This window comes from Megalobrama amblycephala, linkage group LG1 (assembly GCF_018812025.1).
Source record: "Megalobrama amblycephala isolate DHTTF-2021 linkage group LG1, ASM1881202v1, whole genome shotgun sequence".
Taxonomy (NCBI): Eukaryota; Metazoa; Chordata; class Actinopteri; order Cypriniformes; family Xenocyprididae; genus Megalobrama; species Megalobrama amblycephala.
This window is the reverse complement of record NC_063044.1, coordinates 74,292,933-74,309,449: the sequence shown is the minus strand read 5'-3', so window position 1 is coordinate 74,309,449 and position 16,517 is coordinate 74,292,933. Positions and strand designations below refer to the sequence as shown.

The window sequence follows — 16,517 nt, the reverse complement described above, 5'->3', positions numbered from 1 at the left end:
CTGCCTAAAGGCAGGTTATACTTTGCCACTGATGTCTTCAGCTTTCAATCAGTTGCAGGGAGCTTCCTTTTTTACGAAGTTAGACCTCCACAATGCTTATCATTTGGTTCACATCAAGGAGGGGGATGAATGGAAGACCGCTTTTAATACCCCCAGGGAGCTCTTTGAATATTTGGTCATGCCTTTCGGGCTGAACATCGCAACTACGATATTGGTACAAGAGAGCTGTTGGCAGTGAAAGTTGGCCTTGGAACAGTGGCATCATTGGTTAGAAGGGTCGGGGGTACCTTTTATTGTCTGGACCGATCACAAGAACCAAAAGTACATGAAATCCACTAAACATCTGAACTCTAGGCAGGCTCGGTGGGCTCTTTTTTTCGGCCATTTTCATTTTTCCATCTCGTACCACCCGGGCTCTAAAAACACCAAGCCTGATGCCTTGTCTCGTATTTTTGATCGTTCTGAGTGTCCGTCTTTTCCAAATTCCATCATACTAGAGAGACTGGTCATCTCTGCGGTCGTCTGGGAGATTGAGTCGAAGGTCCATAGCGCCTTACAAGGGGTAACGCCTCCGTCCGGATGACCACCGAGCCATTTATTTGTGCCCGAGAACTTGTGGTCCGATGTTATCCATTGGGGTCATTGTTCCAGGATCGCTTGGGGTTAATCGTACCAGTTTTTTGGTAAAGCAATGATTCTGGTGGCCTTCTATGTCTCGAGACATTCGTGGTTTTGTTTTGCCCTGCTCGGTTTGCACGGTTGGTAAGACTTCCAATCGACCCCCATCGGGATTCCTGCAGCCGCTGTCAGTCCCTTTAAGACCCTGGTCCCATATTGCGCTAGATTTCGTCACTGCCCTCCCACCCTCCCACCCTCCCAGGGCAACATGGTGGTTTAACCATGGTGGACTGGTTGTCGAAGGCGGCTCATTTTATTCCCCTGCCCAAATTACCTTCTGCCAGGGAGACAGCAGTTACTGTAATTGATCACGTCTTCCGCATTCATGGCCTCCCGAAGGACGTGGTTTCTGACAGGGGACCCCAATTTGTGTCCAGATTTTGGAGGGAGTTTTGTCGATTACTGGGGGCGAATGTCAGTCTTTCCTCTGGTTATCATCCTCAGAGCAAGGGTCAAACTGAGAGGGCCAACCAAGATTTGGAATGAGTGTTGCGATGTTCGGTTTCTCAGAATCCTTCCTCCTGGAGCCAACAGCTCTCTTGGGTTGAGTACACGCATAACTCGTTACCTGTATCGTCCACGGGCCTAACCCCATTTGAAGGTAGTTTAGGATACCAGCCACCAATCTTTCAGAGTATGGAATCCGAAGTCACAGAGGTGTTGTCACACTTGGAGGAAGGCTAGAACTGCTCTCCTCCAGGTGCGGGAGTGCACTAAGGCCCAGGCCGATCGCCACCTATCGAAGCCTCCCGAATACGTCGCCACCGATCGAAGCCTCCCGAATACGTTGTTGGTCAAAAAGTGTGGCTTTCTACCCAGAACATTCCTCTCCACACCATTTGTAATAAGCTTGCTCCAAAATTCATAAGTCTGTGTTCCTTGCAGTTTTCTCTGTCCTTTGTCTCCTGGGTCCCAGTCGCGCTGTTCGGAGTGGATGTTTATATCATCTTAGAGTTTCTGCCACTGTTCGGAGTGGATGTTTATCTGTCAGTGTTTTCCTCGTTGGATTGTGTTTGGAGATCTGCGCATCGTAGTCCCTGTTGCTGCCAAGGACCTGCTGCACCACAACTTTCCTGTTCTTCTCCTTGAACATTCTCTTTGAGAGTTTTTCCTTAATAAGTTCACTTTGATTGTTCACTTGCAATTGAATCTCATGTTATCTTTCCTGACAGCACTTCCCAGCCTGTTTCATTGGCTTACTCCAGCAATGCAAGCAATAGGGTTAGTCCCTCCAGCTGAGATGAGGTTGGGGATTTACAGTCTGTACTTCATCATATCCAAGAAAGCCGGTGGATCTGCGTGTCTTGAATCAAGCCCTGCACGAACTTCTGTTCAAGATGTTAATGCAGGAATGCATCCTCACATGCATTTATTGTGGCGTGCACCAACAATTGAGGTGGTCTACATTCACATTGCATGTCACAACACACCTGCCATCTCCTCCTCTGACGTCAGCAGCGAATCAGTTCACTACATGCCAGTCACAATCCGTGCGAGATCAAATCGTGCAGTTAACCCGCTCTCATGACACCTCACACTCCTGGGAGAATGAAGACTCCAACCTCAGGTGGTCCAGCTGAAATAAAAGCACTATATAAATAAAGGTGGCTTGACTTGGCTTGATAATTTACTCACCCTCATGTCATCCAAGATGTTCATATCCTTCTTCCTTCAGTCGAAAACAAATTAAGGTTTTTGATAGAAACATTCCAGGATTATTCTCCTTATAGTGGACTTCAATGGCCTCCAAACGGTTGAAGGTCACAGTTTCAGTGCAGCTTCAAAGAGCTTTAAACAATACCAGACGAGGAATAAGGGTCTTATCTAGAGAAACGATTGGTCATTTCCAGAAAAAAATGTAAATGCATATGCTTTATATAAACAAATTATTAAACAATTATTAGCACTGAGTATTAAACACTTCATTTCAACATTTATTCTCCTTGTCCAGTCCTATGCAATGCATGCTGGGAACTAGAAATCCACTGCCTAATTTCCAAAGTTATCAAGGCAAGGCAAGATTATTTATTTAGCACATTTCATAAACAATGGTACTTCAAAGTGCTTTACATGAAAAGGAAACAAATACATAAAAATAAAAATAAAAATGGAATGCATAAGAAATAAAAATATCAATAAAGGCAGACAATACCCCTATCTGAATGGAAGAGTCAGAGGGTGCTACTCAATATTCCTCCTTGTTTCCTCGCTCCTCCATCATCCATCCTATGAACTGGAAACCGATCAAGCTCAGCCATCTTGTAGGTCTTCTCTTTGCACTGCGAGGACATGAGTAACGAGGAGTGAGGAAGCTTCCAGAGGAGATATGAGCGAGGACACACTGGTGTATCCTTTGAGGACGTCTTTCTCGTCGAGCAACCTGAGATACTTATACATTCTCCTCCCCCGTCATGTCTATCAACAATAATTTAAATGAATTCTTTATTTTTGCAGTTTAAATAAACTTTACATCTCACATATTTCAACAAGACATCTTGCATTAATATTTATTATGATTTTTTTTTAAATATCCAGACTTTAACAACATGAGGGCAGACCCCTTGAGCGCAGCTGATGACACTTTGAAGTGACGCTCGAGTGATCAAGAACATTCCAATTTACAAATAACATTTCCTTTGATTCCTCCGTTCTTGTTTTCTTTCCTTGTATCCTCCCCTCACACCCTACAGGGGTGGAGCTGAGATCGAGGAAAGGAAGTAAGGAACGGAAACGAGGATGCACAAATAGGAAATGAGAAGCACCCAGAGAGTTTCAGTCAAAATATTTGTCAGGTATCTGTGTTTAAACATTACCTTTGCAGACAAACCTGGAACCACCAGGACTAACATTACAGAGGCTTATATTACAATCCCCACAATAAATGCCATGGGAATAGCCAGAAACATGCAGCCCTGGATCATTGACATCACCACCAAAATATCTGGATCCTGAACCAGTGTATCATGTTTGTCAATCTTGCTCTGGGACTTCCCCATATTAGTTGTCTTTCTCTGTGGTCTCTCTGTGCCTAAATAACCTGTTGGACATATCCAGCAGATCAGATTTTTCACCAATAATCAGCCAGGAAGAGCTCTAGGACTGACCCTCTAGTCCACACTCGGTTAATTTGATCCTCTGCCTTGGGTTCACTCAGACCCACTACTCTCACCACAGTGTTTCAGTTTCTTTTATCAAAGAAATCTCTTAACCACACTGGCTTACTCAACCACTATGGTTTATCCCTTTTAGAATTTTCAACTTGCAACCATGCATTTATTTAAAGGTCCCGTTCTTCGTGATCCCATGTTTCAAACTTTAGTTAGTGTGTAATGTTGTTGTTAGAGTATAAATAAAATCTGTAAAATTTTAAAGCTCAAAGTTCAATGCCAAGCGAGATATTTTATTTAACAGAAGTCGCCTACATCGAACGGCAAGTTTGGACTACATCCCTCTACTTCCTTCTTTAATGACGTCACTAAAACAGTTTTTTGACTAACCTCCACCCACAGGAATACACAAGAGTTGCGTTTGTAGAGTGTGTTTGTCGCCATGTCGTCAAAACGCTGTTATTTTCATCCCGCAGTCCAATCACCGGGTCTGATTCCGGCTCAAATTGATAGGGTAAAATTAAAGACATGTTTACAATAACACTGAGCGCGTGCATCTCCACGTTATGGTAAGAGGCGTGACTTTTCCGGGCAAGGTTCGCTAAGCTGCTGTCGAATCACAACACAGGAACCGCTGGCACAATCAGAACTCGTTACGTATTTCTGAAGGAGGGACTTCATAGAACAAGGAAGTCATCAGCCCGTTTTTATGACAGTGGAAACAGCGGTATACAGATAAGTAAATTATGTGAAAAATACTGTTTTTTTTTACACGCGAAACATGAACACATGTTATATTGCACACTATAAACACAATCAAAGCTTCAAAAAACCACGAAAAACGGGACCTTTAAGTAGTGGTAAAAGGTCCCCTGATTTAATTTTTAGAGTTGTCTTGTGTTGTTTATGCTCCTTTGTTTTCTGTCTTGTTGGGGGATTTATGTACGTCTGTTGGTGCAGCAGCAGCGTGTCTTACATGTTCACAGCAGCGTGTGTATCAGCTAGTGTTGTTCGAACTGTTTAAGTGTGTGTGAAGACTGGAAGAGTGTGTAGAACCTTTAATCAACCAAAGAGACACACTTATAGTGTTGGAAAAATGCATGTTTATACACAACTTTATTTTCATATTTGATTTTTGATATTTTTCACTTTAAGATAAACTTCTAAATGTTTGTTCAGTAGGCCCTGTGTAACTGTGTTTAGTAATTCTGGTGCTTCCAATAAAGTTATTGTACAAAATAAGTGTCCAAGAATGTAAGTGTGGATATTGGGACAAGCCAACTTTCATAGGGACCCAACAAGACATTCATAAAATACAGCATTTTACAACAATATAATACTTTATAATAATACTTTAAAAACTGTTTTACAATTAATTTACTACTAATGAGTCATGGATAATGAATAGTCTTTCATTAACAAACCGATTTTATCAATAATATGTTAATGATTTTATTTCTAGATTTTAATGCATGTAGGAAACTGCTAAAAGAAAGAAGTGAAACTAACAGTAATGCAAAGAATATCCTATAAACTATGTTCAGATCAGATGTGTTTCACAGCAGCATGTTTAAACATCAATGAAGAACAAATCATCAGTTCTCCATCATGCATTGGCATCATGTCACTAAATAACAACTATATACCAGAACTACACTCAGTTCAGATCAGAGGAAGTTCTTTATTTAGACACTACCAGCCCTTCCTGTCTGAAGAAAGAGCTGTAACTATATAATGAAGAGAAAGACTGAGAGAAACAGAAAATGGCTGATCAGTGTGATCCGTGTCTGCTGGGACTGATCATTCTCTCTTCACTTCTCACAGGTAAAGAAATCTGGATTTTCTCTAAAGACATTTAGTGGAATTAGTCTGGAAAGAGTTGATTTGAACATGCTCAGTTTATTCTTGCACACATTCACGTTGTGATCTCAGAGTTGTGTATTGATACATACAGATCATACTGTATTATTCCTGATACTGGACATAGAGTCACTCAAACATCTGATGATCAACAATTATCTTCATATTCAGAGATTTCAACAGCTACATGATCAAGACAAACACTTTATTCTGGAGAGTGAGATGATTGTGTTCATGATGAGAAATGATGGTATTTGAATCATCTGCTTGTTATGATGATATAGTTTATATTTTCCTTTAGTTTATGAAACAGATAGTTCTGGCTCTTGACTCTGATTGGTTGATCTGCGTTCAGTGCCAATAAGTGTTTACTGTATATTGCTGCGTCTGTCTTTGCAACCACTCTTAGCAACGTAACCATATGTCTGATTTTTTTAACTGAAGCGTACAGCATTATGTAGAAGAGTATTGTGAGAGAGATATCGAGTGACCGAGTGTATTACCTGCATTCAGATTTAGCATTTTCCTTCAGGTCGATTCCATAGTCACCGAGAAGGCCAGGTCAAACCTGAGTTTTAATCTAGAGACAATTGACCGTTTACAAAGACCCGCCCCTTTAGTTACTGTTGCTATGTCTGACAAGCCATGTCACTCTCTCGACACACATCATGTTCTCACACAGAGAAAAATACATCGTGGAGCAAAGAGGAAACTGACAACACACCGACAGACAAGACAGAGCAGGTTACTTTTGATATCAAACAAAGTCTCACATTTCAAATTTTGTAATTTTTAAGAAATTTAAACAATAAATACCATTTGTGGCTCTTTAATGTGTCGTGACAGATTGCTGTAGCGCCTCATCAAGAGGCTCATGAACCAATCATCTCTGCTTACTAGTAAATATATATAGTCAAATAAACATAAATTAACCACATTTCAACCACAGAAAGATGTCAGTACTTATTTTTCAAGTTCAAATCCACCAATATTAGTCAATTAAAGCAGCTGATCAGAGGAACTAAGAGATGTAGTAGATGTCTGCTGTTTTGAAAGGTCTGTGAGGTGAGGTAGTGCCAACCCATTTAAAGATTAGATTTTTAATGCCAAAAGAGGGTTTGTGCTGGAGCAAGCTGTTAGTAAATCTGACCCTATGCTACAACTGCCCCTAATTTATATCATAATGTTTAGTCAAATGTACTGTGTTTCAGGTACCAGTGGAGTGGATGAGAATGTGTTCATCAGTTCTGGTGAAAATGTCCGTCTGCCCTGTAATAATGATCTTTCTGACTGCAAATCAACTACATGGAGCTACAACAGATCCAGACATTCAACTGCAGTTGAACTGATTACTGGAGGGAAAATGAAGAAAGACACAGAGAGACATGAGAGACTGAGTCTGGGGTCTGACTGCTCTCTGAACATCAAGAACGTCACAGAAGAAGATTATGGATTATACACCTGCCAACAATGGACAGGTCCAGACGGACATCAACAACAACAAGGAACTGATGCATGTGTTTATCTGCATGTTCTTCATGGTAAATTTATGATCATGTGATCAATTTAAAAAGAGCAGATTCTCCCTTTAAACTCACATGATTATTGAAGAGTCTGTGATTTGTGTCTTGTGTTCAGTTTCAGTGTCTCCATCATCATCATCATCATCATCATCATCCTCACAGACTGAGATCAGTCCAGGTCGCTCTGTGACTCTCTCCTGTCAGTTGTATTTATATGATGGATTCTCCTGTGATTATTGGATCCGTTCTGAGGGACTTCAGCTGTTGTGGGTGAATCAGGCTGGTGTTGATCTGAAGACAGACTCCAGATATCAGATATTATTCTCATCAGATCACTGTATCATCACTCTGACTACAACACTCCTGAATGAAGATGACAACAGAGAGTGGAGATGTCAGCTTACTCTCAGAAATCAACTCCAGACCTCAGTCAGATACACTGTCAAGTATTCAGGTGAGAAACAACTATTACTACTGTAAAATATGATGTTAATGTCCTACAGATGAACATCTGAACATTCATCTTCTGATTCCAGTCAGCAGCTCAAACTCTGAAAAGAAATCAAGCCAAACTACAGCAGCAGCTCCTACACAAGGTTCATGATCACATGATCACTGTCACACATCATCAGTCTCTCACTTCACTGGTTCACACTGGCTTTAATTCATCCATCCTTTCATTTGTACAGAGAATCAGAAGATCCCAACCTCTCTAGGTGTGTATGAAGATCATCCTCATTTCAGTGCTTGTTTTCACACTCTGGAGTTTTTCTAGAATCAGGATCTAAATGAACTCATTGTAGTGAAAATGAGCTCAGTGGACATCAGTATTAATATGACTGTAATATCGTCTCTCTCTCAGTGATTGTGATTGTTGTCGCTTCATTCGCTGTTCTCCTTCCTGCTCTTATTCTCTGGATGATTCGCAGAAAAAGAGACGGTGAGTTTTTACAGTTTCTCATATTATATAACAGACAAAAAGTCCAAAACATCTGATGAAATAAACGTGTAATTTAGACAGAATTCCTCTCAGATAGAGTTTAATGTTTCTATTCTACAGCACTAGAATTCTTCTAAAATCAGTTTAATTGGAGACTGTATTGTGTGTTTGATCATCAATATTCTCTTGACGTTATGTTTCAGATAACAGAAGAGGAACTGATGACTCTGAGGTGAGTATTGTAGGTCGATCCATGAGTTATTAGTGTTTATAAGCTCTGATCCTGAAATATGACACTCGTATTAGTCAGATTATATAATGACAGGTTAGTGTATTTGAACTGTTTCTGCTCTAAAACTCACAGATAAGAATAAATATGATGAACCAACGACACAATCAACATTTACATTCATCTACTGCCAGTGAACAATATGATTCATCTTCAATAATCTGTGTATATTTGTGTATATTTGACACTGTGGTGATTTTCCTGTAACATCCATTCATGTCTCAAGGATCTGTCATCATAACGTCATTGTGAAACTTGGCATCAATAAACCACACAAGAGAGGAGAATGCAGGAGAGGATTTTACTAATAACTGCTCTTTTTACAGGATCAAACACGACCTGTCTATCCAACAGGACAGAACACTCTTCCTCAACAGGTAAATTCACACTCAACATAAGCACACACACCCCCTAGAGGACACAACTGGAACTGCCAGAACTGAACTCAGTCTAATACAGTCATGTCTGAATAATAGATTTAATCTAAACTTGTAGATGAAGTTGTCACATGACGCTCATTGTACACATATTTTACCTGAAACATTTTCAGTGTAAAGTAGTAGTGATGGAACAGCCTTTAATATCTTGGTTTGTCATATTTCCATTGGTGTTTAGGAGCAGACAGATGATCATGTGACTTATTCTGAGGTCACTGCGTACAGTAAAAACCAAGACCAAAAGAAGAAGGTGAGAAACACTTCCTTGATGTTGTCCAGCTTCTCTCAACATGATAGTTTGTGTTTTCTTCTGAATTTGTGTCATGAATTGAGCTCAAACATCATGCTGTAATAATTGTGTGTTGAAACAATAACTGTGATGTTCATTCAGGTTCGCTGTGATGATAAAGTGACTTATGCTTCCATCAGAGGAGCAAAAGCTGGATCTCAGGAAAACTGCAGTGAACTTTATGCCTCTGTGAACAAGAACCATCACAATTCAGTCAAATAATGACACAAAAACCACATGAGCAGAAGAATATGAATCTAATAGAACTGAGTCCTAATGGTGTCATTCAGTGCCATTATAAATACTTTCAATGTCTTTTACATGTTCACAAACAAACCCAAGTGATGCTCTGATTTATTTGTAGTTATTGCTTATTTTTCTCAGTTCAGCATGTTTTTTGTATAGTTTCTGTCTGCTTGTTGATCAGTTAATGCTAGTGTCTTTATTATTCATTCAGAGCTGCAGGTTTGGACAAAATGAGACACTTTTACTCTCTTACATCATTCTCATTAAATGTCAAATAAATGGTGAAATTATAACAACATTTTTAAAATTCTGAATTAACAGCACTTTCAAATAAATATTCTTCAAATTTTTACTTGTTTTGTTTTTCCCCTGCTGTCCACCTTCATAACTTGAATTATTATCTGACACTTCAGTATAAATACAAACCTAAAAAATGCTCAAAATTAAAACTAAAAATGCTGAAACTTTACCCCCCAAAAAATTATTTTATAATGTATAAATATATACCTGAATGCATACTGAAGAAAAAACTGAGGAAAAACTGACTTTAGGACCCAGAGGAACAGTTCGTTTGCTCCATATAGAGCTAAAAGCCATCTAGTGGTAAGAGTCATGAAATATCATGTCATATATTGTTATATAAGTCAGCAGAGACACCCAATGTGAGACTTTTTGAGTTGTTTTAAAAAGTTCTTAATGAGTTATTTTGTATTTACATGAAATAATGTGCTTAAATAATATTGTTTAATTACATTTTGATAAAATAGTTTAGTAGGTAAATACATTTATTTTTAAAATATTTTAAAAAATACAAAACAATCAATGAAGACAATTGTAAACAAATAATGAAAACAATTAATGAAAACAAAGACTATATGCACGGTTACTTCCTGGTTGTGGTTAAGCCAGCTCGGGCATTTCCGGTAAACTGAAGCTGTTCATTCTGTACTCGCTGTACATCGACACAAAACCATCAATGGTTGACTTTTTATTCATATTTTAATGCAGTTATCTCATTTACCTAATTTGCCAATAAACCAGTTTTATTGATTGCAATAAAGACAAAGTTATTGGGACCGTTTAAAAACACTGTGTCTGTAATTAGACACACACACACACACACGCATTTAACCTGTTTAGTTGAGGGTCCATTGAACAAACAAACTTTATGCTAATTAAGATGGGCAGCACATCAGAATTTAAATTAAACAATAAAAGGGGTTAAAATGATCTCAAAACTTCAGAATGTAATTCACACAATCACAGCCATAATTGCAGCCAGTGAACTCTCACACTAACTGGGCACCATGTTGTTCTTACACAGATCAACAAACCGCCAATAAAGTGTGTGCATATAGTCTTTGTGTCTGCAGAATAACTTGAAACACAAACTTCAATACAATAAAGAAAGACCCAACTGTAGGTTAAAACTACGTTTTCCACATGTGTATAAAAACCAAACTTGATATATGCTTGCATTATTAAAGGCACGCATACACACATTTTATACAGCAATACATAAACAGTATACTCATTCATATTTTAGCTCTGAGCTAGAACCAAACACATCAAGATTAATTAAATTGAAATAAACCCATTACCTGTAAAATGTTGTTCTACTGGGTTACACACTGATACTTGATATTTAATCTTATTAGATGATTAGTTGACTGCATTTGATAGATTTGACTTTCAATAAAACATTTGCAATGGGTTTGTAAAAGGTGTTTTTATGCATGTTTGTCCTGAGTTTTTGTTGCATTAACACTGTTCTGACCAGCAGGGGTCACCAGCAAGTGAAGTTTGAACGCTTCCAAACAATGAGCAATTGGTTCAGTAGATTCAAATCTTTAAAAAAAAGCTTCATTTCTCCCATCACTATTATCAAAATAACTCAAGCTTTTCTTTTGAGCTCTTTGTGAAACTACAGGTGCTGGTCATATAATTAGAATATCGTGAAAAAGTTAAAAAAGTTTATTGTAAATTATTTTTAAAAATGAAACTTTCATATATTCTAGATTCCCTACATGTAAAGTAAAACATTTCAAACGTTTTTTTTTTTTTTTTTTTATTAAATTTTGATGATTAGAGCGTACAGCTCATGAAAGTCCAAAATTCAGTATCTCAAAATGTTAGAATATTTCCTAAGATCAATCAAAAAATGGATTTTCAAAACAGAAAAGTTCAAGTTCTTTAAAGTATGTTCATTTGTACACTCAATACTTGGTTGGCAGCACATATTACAGCAAATGACTTGCACAAATTACAGCATCAGTGAAGTGTGGCATGGAAGTGATCAGCCTGTGGCACTGCTGAGGCACTATTGAGCCTTCAGATCATCTGTATATTGTTGGATCGACTGTTTCTCATCTTTCTCTTGAAAATATCCCATAGATTCAGGGGTCAGCCATGTTGGCTGGCCAATAAAGCACAGTAATATCATGGTCAGCAAACCACTTGGAAGTGGTTTTTGCACTGTGGGCAGGTGCTAAAGTCCTGCTGGAAAAGGAAATCAGCATCTCCATAAAGCTTGTCAGCAAATGGAAGCATAAAGTGCTCCAAAATCTCCTGGAAGGTGGCTGCATTGACTTTGCACTTGATAAAACACAATGGACCAACACCAGCAGACGTCACGCCCCCCCAAATCATTACTGACTCCAGAAACTTCCCACTAGACTTCAAGCAGCTTGGATTCTGTGCCTCTCCAGTCTTCCTTCAGACTCTGGGACCATGATTTCAACATGAAATGCAAAATTTACTTTTATCTGAAAAAGAGGACTTTCAACCACTGTTCACTGTCCAGTTCTTTTTCTCCTTAGCCCAGGTAAGATGCTTCTGACATTGTTTCTGTTTCAGAAGTGGCTTGGTAGTCCTTTTCCTGAAGATGTCCGAGTGTGGTGGCTCTTGATGCGCTGACTCCGGCTTCATTTGACTCATTGTGAAGCTCTCCCAAGTGTTTGAATCGGCTTTACTTGACAGTATTCTCAAGCTTGTGGTCATCCCTGTTGCTTGTGCACCTTTGCCTACCCAATTTCTTCCTTCTAGTCAACTTTGCATTTAATATGCTTTGATACATCACTCTGTAAACAGCCACCACATTCAGTAATGACCTTTGTGACTTACTCTCTTTGTGGAGGGTGTCAATGATTGTCTCCTGAACCATTGCCAAGTCAGCAGTCTTCCCCATTAGTGTGGTTTCAAAGAACAAGAAATACCCGGAATTTATACTGTAGGGATGGTCATTTAATGAAACTCAAATGTAAATATTCTAATATTTTGAGATACTAGATTTTGGACTTTCATGAGCTGTACGCTCTAATCAACAAATTAAAAAAAAAAAAAAAAAAAAAAAACTTTTGAAATGTTTTAATTTACATGTAGGGAATCTAGTATAAATGAAAGTTTAATTTTTTTAAATAATTTACAATAAAAAAATGAACTTTTTCACGATATTCTAATTATATGACCAGCACCTCTATATTAATTATTCGGTCTGTTTGTTTGATTCACATATAGTCAGATATTTTCTTTCAGCTGCCCTTTCATTCTTTCACTGCATCAGTCTTTATTCCTGCATTTTAAATGTGGTTAACTTCATATTTTTCATAACGATCTCTTAATCTTTGGAAGAGACATGAATTGTGCGGCTCTCTTGCGAGAAGTGAATCGAACTGATGTTCTCCTTGTTCCGTGTGATTGGCTGTTTTCCACTTTCAGGTGCACACGCTTTGCAAACTCTCACGTGTCCCACATTGTCCCAAAATCACATCTATTGTCCTGCAGCAGATCAACAGTCAGGTGGTCACCCCAGTAAAGTGTTGCTTTACATTTGTGTCAAACATGTTCTTCCGCCTTCGTAACTCCTGATAATTTCCTACAATATAAGGTTATGCCGTTCGGATTGCGGAACGCTCCTGCAACATTTCAGCATCTTGTCAATATTGTGTTAACAGGAGTACCCAATTGTAATGCTTACCTTGATGAACTGGTGATATATTGCTTCTGACTGGCGTGAGCATTTGTCCCTCCTGAGAACAGTATTCGAACGATTAGCAAATGCATCCTTAACCATAAATCTGGAGAAATGTGAGTTTGGTAAGGAAACAATTACATACCTGGGCAAGGTAGTCAGTCAAGGTCAAGTCCGACCTGTCAGTGCAAAAGTCACTGCTATCATTGATTTTCCTGTGCCCACCACATGGCGAGAATTACGCCATTTTTTTAGGCATGGCAGGTGGCAGGGTATTATCGTAATGTAGGCACTGTAGGCACTGGCGCAGTACTCCTTCAGGAGGATGACGCTGGTTTGGACCATCCTATTTGTTATTTTTCGTGGAAATTTAACAAACATCAGATCAATTACTCCACGGTAGAGAAGGAAGGCTTAGGACTTCTGTTAGCGTTACAATTCTTTGAAGTTTATGTCGGTTCATCTGCTTTACCTGTGACTGTATACACTGACCATAACCCATTAGTTTTCCTGTCAAGAATGTACAACCATAACCAGCGACTCATGCGTTGGTCATTGATTGTACAAAACTATAACTCAAACATGAAACATAAAAAAGGTTCTGAAAATGTCATTGCAGATGCATTGTCCAGAGTTTAAGCATGTTGTTTTGTTTGTAATTTTGTGATCTATGTAAGTTTTAAGGGGGGGGAGTGTTACGCACGCTGCGTGTGCGTCATGTTTATGTATGTGTGGTAGTCTTGTCTTGTGTGTTTCAGATCCCATTGGTCCATCGGCCTGTCACTCTGATGACGTCCCCGGTTCACGCTGCCAATCATCTTTCAATGCCCCAGTTAAAACCCGTATCTCCTCCGCGTCTCCAGCTGTTTTGCTCAACTCGTATTTGCTATTTGGTTGTTTGCTTATGTATGGTTTATTGAGCTGTTTTTGTCCTGATACTGTTCACCGTATATTGTATGTGTGTTTATTACCTGTTGGAAGAGTCCTTTGTTGATTTTGTTTGTTGCACGACATACATTGTGCACACATAGGACATTTTATTTTCTGTAAGAGTGCCACCCACTGTATGTTTTTTCTGCTTTTTGTGTTAGGCAGAATAGTTTAGATAGGGCATTTCTACGTTGAAGACTTTTCTTCATTTTCTTTTTGGTAGTTAGTTTAGTTTGTTAAAATATTTAGCTGTGTTTTGTTTTATTTATTTATTTGATTTGGCATCTTTCGAGCTCCCGAGTTTTGACTACACCCTGTCACTTGAGCACTATGCACCGTTGAAAAATAAAATATTCAATAAAAAAAAATAATAATCCTTCGGCCTTCCTACCACTCATGTATATGCACACACAAAACTTTCAAATGTTACTTCTAAAACTTCTCCTAACCAAACAAACAAACAAACAAAAAAAAAACATCTAAAAGGACGTAACAAGTGTGAGAAAGTGCATATTGTAAACCACACTGACTCAACACACATCTAACCACTAACCTAAGGGAGAAGACGTTGACAACACTGGAAACATGTTCTTCACTGTGAGAAAGTGTATATTGTAAACCACACTGGCTCAACACACATCTGATCTGAACACAGTTTATAGGATATTCAGAGAAACAATTAGTGTTCAGGAGCGTGTTCATCATGTTCATGTTCACATATATACATGTGGGTGAGCAAAAATAAAGGCCTCGGATCTCTGCATGTGTGGATACATGCATACTTGTGCATCCGTGCACATACACACATGTTCATGTACATAAACTATTTTGAGTTTTACAGGCTTTATTTTGCACAGAGATGAACTTTATCCACAAATCAGTGAGGCTGATTTTTGGTTACTTTAATTAAAACTCTGTACTGTGATGGGTTGATCGATTCGATTGATCATGGGATCCTTGTTTCACGCCTTGAGGAAGTGCCAGTATTCAGGGTACTGCTCTTAAGTGGTTTAGATCTTTCTTATCGAATAGAAGTTTCTCTGTTAATTTAGGTCAGGCATTTTCATCTTCTGCCCCCTTGACTTACGGTGTCCCTCAAGGATCCATTCTTGCCCCCATTTTATTTGCCTTATATATTTTACCTTTAGGGATAATTTTTCACAAGTATGGGATTTTCTTTCATTTTTATGCGGATGACATGCAAATTTACTTGCCCCTGAGGAAATGTAATGAAAATGATCTGGATGCCCTTGTGAATTGATTAAAGGAGATTAAAGCCTGGATGTCGGCAAACTTTTTAAATTTTAATGAGAGTAAAAGTGAGCTTATTTGGTTTGGTCGTCCTGCCCTTCCTGAACTGCCAAATTTAGGTGAGCTGACCCCTTTTTGTAAAACTGTAGTTAAAAATCTAGGGGTACTGTTTGACAATTCCCTAAAATTTGATAAACAGATAAACTCAGTCGTTAAATTTATGACTACTGGTGAACGTTAAACCTTTTCTTTCTTTTAATGATTGTGAGGTTACATGCTTTTGTTTACAAGGCTTGACTTCTGCAATTCTTTGTATGTAGGTGTTTGTCAAATGGCATTAAACCGATTGCTAGTAGTCCAGAATTTGGACTTTATAAATATATATTTGCTTTATAAATAAATAAACTGAAACTGAAAACTGGGCTAAAACACAGTGCATTAAACAGGCTGAACTAATGCTATTGTTAACTGAAAAGATAGAGTTGAATGTCATGTAGCACTTAAAGCAAGAAGAGGAAGTGACATCAGAATGATTCAGTCTAAACTGGGTCAGAGATGATCACTGCGCTGTGTGGTTAAACTAACTGAGTTCTTACACTCAACATGTTTCCAAACCTCAACAGTGAGATCACAGCTATGAAAACAGTCCAACTGCTATAATTAATTCACTATTTTAGTTACAGAAGTGTAGGATGGCTATCAACCATCTTAATATTGTGAGAAAGTCTTGACTCTGGAAAAGATGAAAATGTCACTGTGAAACTTCATACAGACTCAGAGTTTGTTTGACTTAATGATTATTGAATAATCTGTATGATGATGATTCCATAATCACCATTATCATAATTGCAGAGATACAACAAACAAAATAAACACAACAAAAAAGAGAAAACAGCAAGCATTTTTTTTATAGAAAGCATAAGAAAAGCATCTGATCATAACATGAGTATGTTAACACGAGCTCTGCAAACTAGAACTCCAGTCACATAACGTTTAT

The 16,517-nt window shown here is 38.4% G+C and overlaps 1 protein-coding gene across 4 annotated transcripts; it reads left to right on the top strand.

The window, feature by feature from the left end:
- The first annotated feature begins 5,533 nt into the window (after positions 1 to 5,533).
- Positions 5,534 to 9,476, top strand: LOC125247218. 4 transcript variants are annotated; one of them, XM_048158454.1, is made up of 10 exons: positions 5,534 to 5,609; positions 6,857 to 7,186; positions 7,284 to 7,622; positions 7,705 to 7,764; positions 7,858 to 7,884; positions 8,031 to 8,108; positions 8,312 to 8,340; positions 8,724 to 8,774; positions 9,013 to 9,084; positions 9,226 to 9,476. In XM_048158454.1, exons 1-10 carry the CDS (start codon positions 5,549 to 5,551, stop codon positions 9,343 to 9,345), a joined length of 1,167 nt encoding a protein of 388 aa, XP_048014411.1. In that variant the 5' UTR covers positions 5,534 to 5,548; the 3' UTR covers positions 9,346 to 9,476. The 4 variants fall into 4 exon arrangements, with proteins under 4 accessions (XP_048014411.1, XP_048014429.1, XP_048014420.1 ...); XM_048158472.1 differs by lacking the exon at positions 7,705 to 7,764; XM_048158463.1 differs by lacking the exon at positions 8,724 to 8,774.
- Positions 9,477 to 16,517: the final 7,041 nt, after the last annotated feature.

What these genes read in the sequence shown, in the direction of transcription:
- LOC125247218 (XM_048158454.1), top strand. Translation starts at nt 5,549, where the DNA reads ATGGCTGATCAGTGTGATCCGTGTCTGCTGGGACTGATCATTCTCTCT. An exon ending in TTATCTGCATGTTCTTCATG is followed by an intron (nt 7,187 to 7,283) that starts GTAAATTTATGA and finishes TCTTGTGTTCAG; the next exon opens with TTTCAGTGTCTCCATCATCA. An exon ending in AGAACACTCTTCCTCAACAG is followed by an intron (nt 8,775 to 9,012) that starts GTAAATTCACAC and finishes ATTGGTGTTTAG; the next exon opens with GAGCAGACAGATGATCATGT.